The 12,200-nt window shown below is 43.6% G+C and overlaps 1 protein-coding gene across 7 annotated transcripts in view; it reads right to left on the bottom strand.

The window, feature by feature from the left end:
• Nucleotides 1–12,200, bottom strand: part of LOC140469619 (glutamate receptor ionotropic, NMDA 1) — a 177,533-nt gene that overhangs the window by 48,971 nt on the left and 116,362 nt on the right. For all 7 annotated transcript variants that reach the window (XM_072566301.1, XM_072566302.1, XM_072566297.1 and 4 more), the window contains 4 exons: nt 9,535–9,670; nt 6,704–6,837; nt 2,490–2,654; nt 770–888 (listed from right to left, as the gene is read on the bottom strand). In XM_072566301.1, the coding sequence (XP_072422402.1) occupies nt 770–888; nt 2,490–2,654; nt 6,704–6,837; nt 9,535–9,670 (554 nt within the window). The remainder of the gene's footprint in view (nt 1–769; nt 889–2,489; nt 2,655–6,703; nt 6,838–9,534; nt 9,671–12,200) is intronic.

Raw genomic sequence — 12,200 nt, forward strand, 5'->3', positions numbered from 1 at the left:
CAGACTTATGACAGGTTCAAGCCCTTATGTGACCATGAAGTGACTACTTCAGGCTTTAATGGTCATCAGTCAGTAGGTCAACGATGCATCTTTCTGCCTAGTACTCAGTTGGTGATGTGGTGGGAAAGATGAAGATTTCTTTCCTGCTATCGACCCCTCCCCTGCTAGGGAGACAAAAATACCACCCATTAACTCTGCTTTTGCATATCTTCCTGAAGGCGGGCTTATGCCCGAAACGTCAATTCTCCTGCTCCTTGGATGCTGCACTTTTCCAGGAAAACATTTTTCAACTCTGATCTCCAGCATCTGGAGTCCTCACTTTCTCCTTTTGCATATCTTGCCAAACATGCTGAGTATTTTTAGTACTTTCCAGATTTATTTTTAAATCTGTCTTGGAGGTCCCATCAGGATCTGGACATTTAAATATCTTAAGCCTGATTTTTACAATTAGGAATTTTTAAACGAGACTAATTTATTTGCCTCAATGGTTTTCACAGTTTGTTTGTACCACTGATACTTTGTGTTCTTCTCACACTGTCCAAACTTACCAAATATTGATCTAATAAGCTTGCCACTTCCTATTGTCAGTTATAGACAAGGTACTCAGTGGATCAAAGGTAAATATTTTCACATATAATGATCCTGCTACGATCACAACCCTTATTCTCCACCTGCATAAGGAGCATCAACCACAGAAATTCACAAATTGAATCCCATCAGCTAAAAAAAAATGAAAAGCAGAAGTGAATTTGATTAAGATACCACAAACCTGAATCTATCCAGGAGATAAAGCATGACAGCTACCACATGAACAGACAGGCCCACCAGCAACCACAGTGTACTCTGAAATGGCTGCATGAATGAATCCAGGGTACTGCGAGGTATTTCCTATGTCACAGAAGCAGAAACACTGCAGTCAGAGCATGGAAGGTTGGCTTCACTTTTACAGCAGTAGGTGCAATGAAGTGGAATCAGAAACATTCTGGGAACAACATATGGGCACAGTCTCTCTGTCACTGTTATCTCCCCCTTCCCACAGACTTCAATATACTTTGTCACGCTGGACATGGCACAATTGTCCATGCAGAAGGATAACAGTTATCAGAGTTAGTCATGACCAATTTTTAGAACAGGAGCAACAACTGGCATTGCTCCAGTGCATCTGAGAGTTTTGAGAGCTACACAGATAGTGCATTCATTGATGTGGTCACCCCAACTCTTAATTATATGCAGGAAGAGAGAGGGCATGAGTGACCACCAGGATGCCTGAAGGGACAGTAACACAGGGAGTCACTGAGTGCATTCCTATCGCCAACCGATACTCCATTTGAAATCCTGGGGACAGAGCGATGGTTCCATCTGGGGAGTGCAGTTCGAGCCGAGTCTATGGCAGCACTCAGCTCTACAGGGATGGGCCCAAAGTAGACTGGAAGAGCAACGGTGAGAAGGGATTCGATAGATAGGGGAATGCATGGGCATTTTGAATAGGAAAGGTTCAGAGGGATATCAGTGAAACACAGGCAAATGGGAATAGTTCAACTGGGAAACCTGGTCAGCATGGATGAATTGGACTGAAGGGTCTGTTTCCAAGCTGTATGACTCTATGACTCAATAACTAACTTTATAGTTCTCACTGTGGTAGCTCAACCTCTTCTGTAGAGAAGGGAATCTAACTATCTTCCCTGGACATCTAATGCATTACCATCACTGAGTCATGCACTATCAATATCCTGAGAGTTACCATTGACCTGAAACTGAGCCAGGCCAGCCATTTAATACTATGGCAACAACAGCAAGTTACAGACTGGGAATTCATCTCCTGACTCTCCAAAGCCTGACCACCACAAGGCACAAGTCAAGAGTGTGATGGAATACTCTCCACTTGCCTGGATGAGCGTAGCTCCAATAACACTCAAGAATCTTGATGCCACTCTAGGACAAGGATCAGCATCTACCACCTTAAACCCCCTCCACCAACACACACTGCAAGCACTGTATCTATAAGATGCACTACAGCAATACACCAAGGATCCTTAGACAGCAACATCCAAACCTGCAACTTTCATCATCTCGAAGGACAAGGGTAATGGACACCATGGGAACACTACCAGTTGAAAGTTCCTCTGAGCCACTCATCTTCCTCACTTGGAAAAACATCTTCATTCCTTCAGTGTCGCTGGGTCAAACTCTTGGAACCCCCACCCTTATGGCGTTATGGGTCTCCCGACAGCACATGAACTGCAGTGGTTCAAGAAGGCAGCTCACTACCGCCATCTCCAGGACAACTAGGGATGAGCAATAAATGCTGGTCCAACCAGTGATACCCACATCCCGAGAGCGAATGTTCAAAGAAAACAACCTCACTTGCTTCACAGAGTGAAGCACTTTGATGGTAAGATGACTAGACAAATGCATGAAAACATGGTTCGGTGAGTGGATGGCTTGGTGAGTGGATAAGCAGCTGGGAGATAGAATCTCTATGCCGATACCTTCTTCACTAGAATGGTGAGTCCTTGGTACTTGTAGGGTTTGGAGAATTCAATATACTGGGCACGTTCATTATTGATGGTTAGAGGGGCAACAATCATATCACCAAGCCCACTCAGCAGCTCGCCCATCATCCCGTTCCATTCTTTCTTATTGCTGTTATTCACCTGGAAGAGATCAGAGCATCCAATGACCATTTGGAAACATTAGTGGCAAAGATATCGAGAGGGAGAGAGAAAGAAATTGGAAATTGGTTCTGAGCAATATTGGCTCATCACAATTCAACTCTGCAAACTACCAAATTGTCTTCAGTTACTTCCACCCAACCATTCAGCTTAGTTTTGAAAAGGATTGCTTGAAATATAGAACATGTTTCTATGTCTGATGGCAGGTTATGCTCCCAATAATGGTACACTGCTGCCCTCTCTGAACAGTGCCCTGAATTACAACTTAGATCTATTCACTTGAAACATTGACCAGACCTCCAGACTGATTGTGGTGTGATGGGTCTGAAAATGCTGTGCCACTAGGTTTAATATGTCACTATGTTCCATCTTTTGAATGCGACAATCTTTCTACACATACCCTCCTGCAAGTCTAGTTTATCCTCAAAAATCTAAAATGCATTGATCAAGACAAACTGCCCCTTATGTGGTCACTTACCATTAAATGTACATATTCCTTTTGGAAGATCTGGTTAGTAATTGGGGTTCAATCTGCTGGCTAGACTGAACTGGCAGATTTGGACAGTCAGACAGTTCACAATGCTGCTTGCTGGCTTGACTCCAGTGTGGCATTTAGCTGTGTGGTAGCAGTTTGGTAAGTCAGAGATCAAACTAAACCAGGTTGATATGGGCCAGCGACCTTGCTCACCTCAGCACCCTGAAGTCTCACAGAATTGTAACCCTGTTTTTAACCCTCTTAAAGATTTCTAAGATTTCTGTAAGCTTTCAAATAATTGGTGCAGAATGTTTGAAATGCTAAGCTTGTGGGGGATGGGGTGGTGGTGAAGAATTCTTCATCGGCATGCCAAAATTCTGTATTAAACAGGAACAGAGACACTCTCCCACACACTGCTGTTGCCTGAAATACTTCTTGAAGATTCAAAGACAGAACTCTCTCTGGATGTAGGTTTGCTCACTGAGCTGGAAGGTTCCTTTTCAGACGTTTCGTCACCATTCTAGGTAACATCTTCAGTGAGCCTCCGGATGAAGCTTCGTGTGAAGGCTCACTGAAGATGTTACCTAGTATGGTGATAGAAACATCTGAAAATGAACTTTCCAGCTCAGTGAGCAAACCTACACCCAGAACCTCAACCTGAGCTACAAATCTTCTCAAAACTCACTTATAGAACTCTCTGCTTGGATCATTGGTATTACATTACCTCGGTGAGTTGAAGGTGTGAAAACCTGAATTCCACATTAGCACTTGCGAGTGTACACTGGACTGATACTCCAGTGGGTTTTAATATCTCTATTGGGCTATTAAGTTGAGGCCTATTTGATTGTTCTGTTCATTAAATGTCATTAAACTCAAGCCACTAAAGGAAGAACAGTGTGTCCCTGTGGTATCTGGCAGCCAAACAACACAGTCAAAAAGAAAGGAATGATTTCATTGCTGTTTATGGAATACTGCTGGCTGTGAGCTAACTACCATTGTGCAGTCATTCAATGGATGAATTGCGTTTCTGAGATGTTATATGAAAAGCTGTTAATTCAATTGGTGAAAGTGGCTGTGGCCTTTCAAAGGAGTAACAGATTTTGAAACCACACACAGCAAAATAAGAATGGTTTCACATTTCTACTAAGGGGTGAAGAATTGAAATTTATTTTTGAAACACTTGAATCTATGCAAAATAACTACAACTCAGCAAGGTATGTTCTCACAACCTATTTCACTCAGAAGAAAACACAATTTTCCATTCCATTATCTTCTCATCCATTAAACAACACAATTGGCTGACACTGAAAATGATTGAAACAACTAGCAACCAGATGTGACACAAATGAACAAAGTTTTTAACTCTGGTCAATCATGCCAAAACGTATTAGAGAAAGCTGTCAGAGCAGTTAGCTGAAAGAGGTTACATGCAAGTTGCAGGTAGACCCTAATGTGCATCAAAGTGACAAATATTATTTTGTGTCAGAGACTAGATAGAGAAAAAAGAACTGTGCACCAAATGGATTTTAATATTATTGTTGAAGTTGGAAATTGAATAACTATTTGGATCTTACAATGTAGTTAACATGGAACCCAAGAGCAAGAGCCCCATTTGAGTCCACGCTGATGAGCAGATTAGTGTCCAATTGGCTTGTTTGAAGTCACAGGCTTTCGGAGCGCTGCACCTTCATCAGGTGAAGTGACAGGGGTGTGGGGGGGGGAGAACAGCTCTCTGAAAGCTTGTGATTTCAGGGGGACCTGTTGGACTGTGGCCTAATGTCATGTGACTTCTGACTTCATAAGCCGTGTTTGTCATACTGGGCTTTGGAATGGGCAGTGTATTTCCTGAGTTTTAATCTGTTTCAGTGTTGCCTTTAGTTTTTCTTTGTTGTGTACAGTCTGCTAATTGTGCTCATTACATTCCAGGTTTCTGTGCACCCAGCAGTTGAGAGGAACTTCAGTAGCCATGTTGTAATCTACAATTCTGAATGGGGAAAGTTGCTCTGACATCTTTGAGTGCTGTGATTCGTTTACATATTCATTTCCTCTTTGGTGTAACTTCTTCTCAGAGGGTAGTGGCAGTAGTAAAGTTAGTTTAATTCTCTCGTGAGAAGCATTTAAAATTCTAGGCTAGAATACTGCTTAACAATATTAAAAAATCGGCAAATCCAATTACCTATTAATGTTTGAGATGTACTCACCATCGAACTAATCTGTGAAGAGGCACCTGCAAGATGTTTATGATATACCATTGCACCATAAATGAAGAATTACTCTTCCAGCTCTCAAAGTATTTCTGAGCAATGTCTCAGGATATCAACTTGCTTTACTCCTATGAATTTAACTCAAACTTGTTAAAACAAATGTTAGTTTGAATTTTTTGATGGATTTGCTGTTACTAAGAAGTTCAGGTAAAGCACTTTATGGTGCAAGATTAGATTGCCATATGCAATGTATTGCGTTCTGTCTTACTTCAAAATTGTAGCAGCTGAGGTATATTTTCTCTTAAATAAATGATTCAATATAATTTGTAGTTTTTTTTAAGACCCTTGAGCTGTTTTGTCTCTTTCGGTGCTTTTGTTCCTCTTGCTTTCCATTGTTTAACGTCCTTTTGAATTCAGTCAATCTCAAATTGTCACTTAGTCCATTTATGCTGTAAAGAGGGAATCAAGAATCTGCATTTAAAAGGTTCACTCAGTCATCATTCACTTTTAGGGCCTACACTGTACAGGACATTGGTTAGGCCACTGTTGGAATATTGCATGCAATTCTGATCTCCTTCCTATCGGAAAGGTGTTGTGAAACCTGAAAGGGTTCAGAAAAGATTTACAAGGATGTTGCCAGGGTTGGACGATTTGAGCTGTAGGGAGAAGTTGAACAGGCTGGGACTGTTTTCCCTGGAGCTTCGGAGGCTGAGGGGTGACCTTATAGAGTTTACAAAATCATGAGGGGCATGGATAGGATAAACAGACAAGATCTTTTCCCTGGGATCGGGGAGTCCAGAACTAGAGGGCATAGGTTTAGGGTGAAAGGTGAAAGATATAAAAAAGACCTAAGGGGCAACTTTGTCACACAGAGGGTGGTACGTGTATGGAATGAGCTGCCAGAGGAAGTGGTAGAGGTTGGTACAATTGCAATATTTCAGAGGCATTTGGATGGGTATATGAATAGGAAGGGTTTGGAGGGATATGGGCCAGTGCTGGAAGATGGGACTAGATTGGGTTGGGAATATCTGGGTCAGCATGGACGGGTTGGACCGAAGGGTCTGTTTCCATGCTGTACATCTCTATGACTATTTGACCGCTTTCTTGCAGCCACAATAAACCTCCCCTCTACAAAGCAGTGGCTGCCTCTGTTATCTGACTTCCTGCTGATGTGTGCAGCTCATGAACAGCAGGGGCAATGTATGTTGTAATCTGGTAATCAGCATCATAAATTTAACATGCTGCCTGAATCACCAAAACCGATTGTGGGTTAACAGTATACATCGATCCCTGTGAATGTCTTCCGATCTTATTCGAGTTCTCCCTCATGAAATGAATGAAGGAATACCTACTCTTTCCTGTGTTCCAAATTTCCCATCTTGGACAAGATGAACCTCATAGGTGAAGTTCAGGGTCGGAGTGCTCGCCAGTTTGATCAGCAAATCAATACAGAATCCAAAGCAGCACTGAGGGACAATAGGATGACCTGCCAAATATAACAAAGTGTAGTTAGCAAAACTTCAACCACAATATGCTGCTCCCATGTTTCAAATACATAAACAGACAGCAGAATCATCCCCCTGCCAGAAGATGGCAAGAGAAGTGCTGAGCAGGGGAAGTAATTGGATGAGTTGGTGCTGGAGATATACCTGCCACCTCACCAAGCATTAGGCAAGAAGTTCCACTGAGTTTTTCTTGACTCATCAGCAATTAAAGCCCTTCAATGGTCAACTAACAGCCATGTCAGGGTCTCCATTTGCCCCCTCCCCCATTATCTGCATTCGCAACAGGTCAGAGAGTGGCTGGTTTCCTGACTGGGGTAACTAGAGTGACCTGTCTGTCGGGTTGGGAGGGGATTTGAATTATCCTAATCTAGGGGCAACTGAAGGAATGGAAAGATAGGAAGGTGTGGCTTATCAAAGTCAATCCCCTCCACTGCCCTGGCCTTTAACTCACATGAACTCCTCTCCCGATGACGTCCATCCATGATAAAAAAAAGACTTATCTTCTCACTTGAAAGGTAGGCATTGATAGCTGGACTTTAGGACCCAGAAGCTGCCAGTCTGAAATCGGCCATAATCATCTGGTGAACCAGCAATGAAGCCACTGCTGAGACCTGTGATAGGCCAAGAGGTTTGCTGGTCAGCTTTTAACAAGCCGATTGGTTCGTGTGACACCTAACATGCTCATCCTCACATGGAGGTCCCGGGATAATACCTCCACTATGGCAACAATGCTGGAAATTTGCTGGGAATCACAATTCTAGGCCTCAATTCAAACCTCATGGGGGCAGACTGTGGGGAGCCCATGGTTCATGCATGCGTGGCTTCCAGAGGCAACTGACCAGTGAAGCAAGCAGTCAGCTGACTCCTCGCTAGGCAGAGGTGGGGTCTGCAGATTCTGGAGATTAGAGTCAAGAGTAGAGTGGTGCTGGGAAAGCACAGGAGGTCAGGAAGCATCTGTGGAGCAGGAATATCACCTGTACTGAAGCAGGATTTGGGAGTCCCGGAAATGTGGAATCTAGAATGTAGAGACTAGACCAATTAAGGATACTCTTTTGGGGAGTTGAATTACCCTTGTGCGTATGGTTCAAGAAACATGGGAAATAGTCAGCAGCAATCCCCTGGGGAATCCTGTTGATTGCTGTTCTTTTGGGTCACAGGTCACGGATGAATTTTGGGTGCAGGTGCATTTTTGGACAATTACCTGTGGAGAAAATTGTCCACACATGCTGGGTAACTCCTTTGGAAATGTGCAACCTGACCACAAATGTTAACAAGTATCTAGAAATCTCAAAATATTGGGATTAGCTTTCACCAGAAACTAACCGGGACTAACCGTACAAATACGGCTACAAGAACACAACAGAGTAACTCACCTCCTGGCTACCTAAAACCCATCCACCAAGGCACAAGTCAGGAATGTGAAGGAATGCTTTCTACTTGCCCAGCTGGGTTTAACTCCAACAACACTCAAGAAAGTTGAAACCATCCAGAACAAAGCAGCAATCTCAATTGGTACCCATCATCTTCAACATTCACTCCCTTCACCACCAAAGCATTACAGCAGCAGTGTGTACAATCCACGTGTTGCTCTGCAATAACTCACCAGGGACTGCATAGACAGCAACATCCAAACATGGGACCTCTACAACCTAGAAGGGCAAAAGCAGCAGATACATGGGAACACCATCACCTAAGCCACACTCTATCCTGACTTGGAATTACATCAACATTCCTTCAGCGCTGTTTGGTCAAAATCCTGGAACTCCCTCCCTAACATCATTGTGGGTCTACCTCCAGCACACGGACTACAGTGGTTCAGAAAGGCAGTTCACCACCATCTTCTCAAGAGGAACTAGGGATCAACAGCAATAAATTATGAATTATAAACGACACTTTTCTCAAAAAGAGTGTAGTCTGCAATTTCAAAATGTAAGAAGCACACCTATATTTTTTTCCTGTGTGTTGAGTACTGACGATGATATTTTTGTTCACTCTGATATGGGAACATCACCACCTGCACGTTCTCCTCCACCTTCACTGTGTCTTACATTAGATTCCCAAGACAATGTCTCTGCTCTGAGCTTCATTACAAGTAGTTGCCAGGAGATGGAGGAACTGTTTCAAGGCCTCCTTGAAAAAATGCTGTACCCCATTGGCTTGTGGGAATGTCTTGCCCAAGACTGTCTAAATATGAGGTTAATCATCACGAAGGTGCTCTCCATCGCAAGTACTTGCGACAAGCCCAGTTGGAGGCCAAGTACAAACAAAAACATAAATGTGCCACAGCCTTCTATAGCAGGGTGGGGAGGGGGTGGGTTCAGTATCGGACTGTTCAATCACCTCAGGACCCAGCTCTCTCAGTGGAAGAAAGTTGTCCTCATCTCAAGGGGCTGCCTAAGATAAGAGAGCAGGTTATATTTGCGGAGGGAAAGTGGAGATGCAGTGGATTGATTTGTAGCAGGTTAATTTAGGGTGGGTGATGTGTTCTATTTGTGGGGGGGGGGGGATTCATTTTGTTATCAATAATTTGTCGGGTATAATGAATTGTATTTGGGGCGATGGTGGTAATACTAGAGGGTGATCAGTTATGTTAGGGTGCTGTGATTATAGTATAATGGGTACCATGGGTGTGAATTGTGTTTCTTGTGTGAACAGCAGGGTGGTATTGTGCTGCTTACCTGGCACAGTTGCATTTGGTCCGGTGCAGATCACTTTTTTAATGGGGTCCCCGCTAATTGTATACTCTTCCTCGCATGTTCCATCTGGTAGCGTTGGCTTCACATATACAAAAGGCTCCTGGTAAATACTGACAATCTTTGGGTAAAACAGAAAAGATTCAATCACGTTTCTGAATAAACTTTAGGAGTAAATCTTTTGGAACTGCATCTGCTTTGTGAACAGTTCATAAGAAGCTTACAAAGAAAGCAGGCAAACCTTTCCCGATTGTGGTGTAAGCATTTGTTATGATATAATTCAGACTTTGTTCAGTCGAACTGGATCCTCATGTTGAGGCAATGTGACTGTGGGTGTAGAAATCCAGGTTCTGAATTTAAAACCCAGCAGTTTTAAATGTTTTAAACTTGAAGCTTTTATTGCAAGTCTCAATACTGCAAACAGATATCTAAGAGATTTCAGCCTTTCAAATAAATCATCAAGCAGTTGTGCAAATCCACAGCAGGCACTCTCCAAGTTTATTCCCATTACACAACATGAACCTGCACAAGTTGCTAGTTACTGGTAAATTATATGTGGGATTGCATTCAGATTCAATGCCCACTCCTGTAAGAGACAGAGTCAGAATAAAGCAAGGGATGACTGGCTAGGTAAACATTATGCTCAGCCTTACTCGAATGTGCTATGTGCTGGCCAAAGGTGAATATACTTGTTACTGGCTTGCAGCTGAGGTTATAAACCAGTGAACTGATATATGGTGTATTAAATAGGTAACCAAACTATTTTCAGTGCAACCACCTGCATTGCCATTTTTACAACCTTTCATTGACATGACAATTTGACAATGATCAGAACTGCTTTTCCTGCCCTAGCCATTACGATTAAATTGAATACGGTAGAACCTTGATTATCCGAATGAGAGAATGAGAGAATGAGAGTATTTTGTTCGGATAAGTGATCGTTCGGATAACCAGAAACAAGCGCTAATTTATGACTGCTGGTGATCCGAACATTCCTCGGTGAGCCAGCAATGCACACCATAATGCCATTTCGCTGATAACTGAACACTGAGTTGCCTAATGCCGTTTTTACGAACCTTGAGATCTTGTTTGGTTAATCCGAAATTTGGATAACTGATGTTTGGATAATCAAGGCTCTACTGTATTTCATTCCTTTAATCCATCTGCGGTAACGTATAATGGCTGAATTACTGACCCTTTCTTTATTGTCATGCCAAACGCCTGGTCATTTTCCCATTCCTCCTCCATTATCACTGAACAATGAGTTTCTCTGCTGGACACCATACAGTACATCAGCAACACACAGGGAATTGAACTTTCCTGAACTGTGAAATGGACCAATCATTGTTTAATCTATGAAGTGGAGTATTTTGGAAATCAATTGTAGTCGGCTTTGACTCAGAGGTACAGGTGGAGGCCATTTAGCCCCTGAGCCTGTTCCACCATTCAATGAGATCATGGCTGATCTGTGACCTGGTTCCATATACATGTTTTTGACCCATATCCCTCAATATCTGTGGAAGAGAGTTCCAAATATCTAACATTCTTTGTGTCTAGACATATTTCCTAACATCTCTCCTGAATGTTCTAGCCTTAATTCTCCAATTTTGCCCTAGTTCTAGAATTCCCAACCAGTGGAAATAGTTTATGTTTGTCTATCCTGTATTTTCCTGTTAATAGCGTGAAGTCTTCAATCAGATTACACCTTAACTTTGTAAATTCGAGAGAAAACAGGCCTAATTTGTAGCTGAAAAATGTGTTGCTGGAAAAGCGCAGCAGGTCAGGCAGCATCCAAGGAGCAGGAGAATCGACGTTTCGGGCATAAACCCTTCTTCAGGAATGAGGAGGGTGTGCCAAGCAGGCTAACATAAAAGGTAGGGAGGAGGGGCGTTGGGAATGTGATAAGTGGAAGGAGGTTAAGGTGAGGGTGATAGGCTGGAGAGGGGGTGGGGGCGGAGAGGTCGGGAAGAAGATTGCAGGTCAAGAAGGCGGTGCTGAGACTGAAATAAGGTGGGGGGAGGGGAAATGAGGAAGCTGGAGAAATTTGCATTCATCCCGTGTGGTTGGAGGGTTCCTAGGCGGAAGATGAGACGCTTTTCCTCCAGGCATCGTGTTGCCATGGTCTGGCGATGGAGGAGGCCAAGGACCTGCATGTCCTTGGCGGAGTGGGAGGGGGAGTTGAAGTGTTCAGCCACGGGACGGTTGGGTTGGTTGGTGCAGGTGTCCCAGAGGTGTTCTCTGAAACGTTCCACAAGTAGGCGGCATGTCTCCCCAGTGTAGAGAAGGCCACATCGGGTGCAGTAAATGATGTGTGTGGAGGTGCAGGTGAATTTATGGTGGAAATGGAAGGATCCCTTGCGGCCTTGGAGGGAAGTGAGGGGGGAGGTGAGGGTGCAAGTTTTGCATTTCTTGCGGTTACAGGGGAAGGTGCCGGGAGTAGAGGTTGGGTTGGTGGGGGGTGCGGACCTGACAAGGGAGTCGCGGAGGGAGTGGTCTTTCTGGAACACTGATAGGGGAGGGGAGGGAAATATATCCTTGGTGATGGGGTCTGTTTAGGGGTGGCGGAAATGACGAAGGATGATACGATGTATCTGGAGGTTGGTGGGGTGTTAGGTGAGGACCAGTGGGGTTCTGTCCTGGTGGCGAAGGAG

This window comes from Chiloscyllium punctatum, chromosome 49 (assembly GCF_047496795.1).
Source record: "Chiloscyllium punctatum isolate Juve2018m chromosome 49, sChiPun1.3, whole genome shotgun sequence".
Taxonomy (NCBI): domain Eukaryota; kingdom Metazoa; phylum Chordata; class Chondrichthyes; order Orectolobiformes; family Hemiscylliidae; genus Chiloscyllium; species Chiloscyllium punctatum.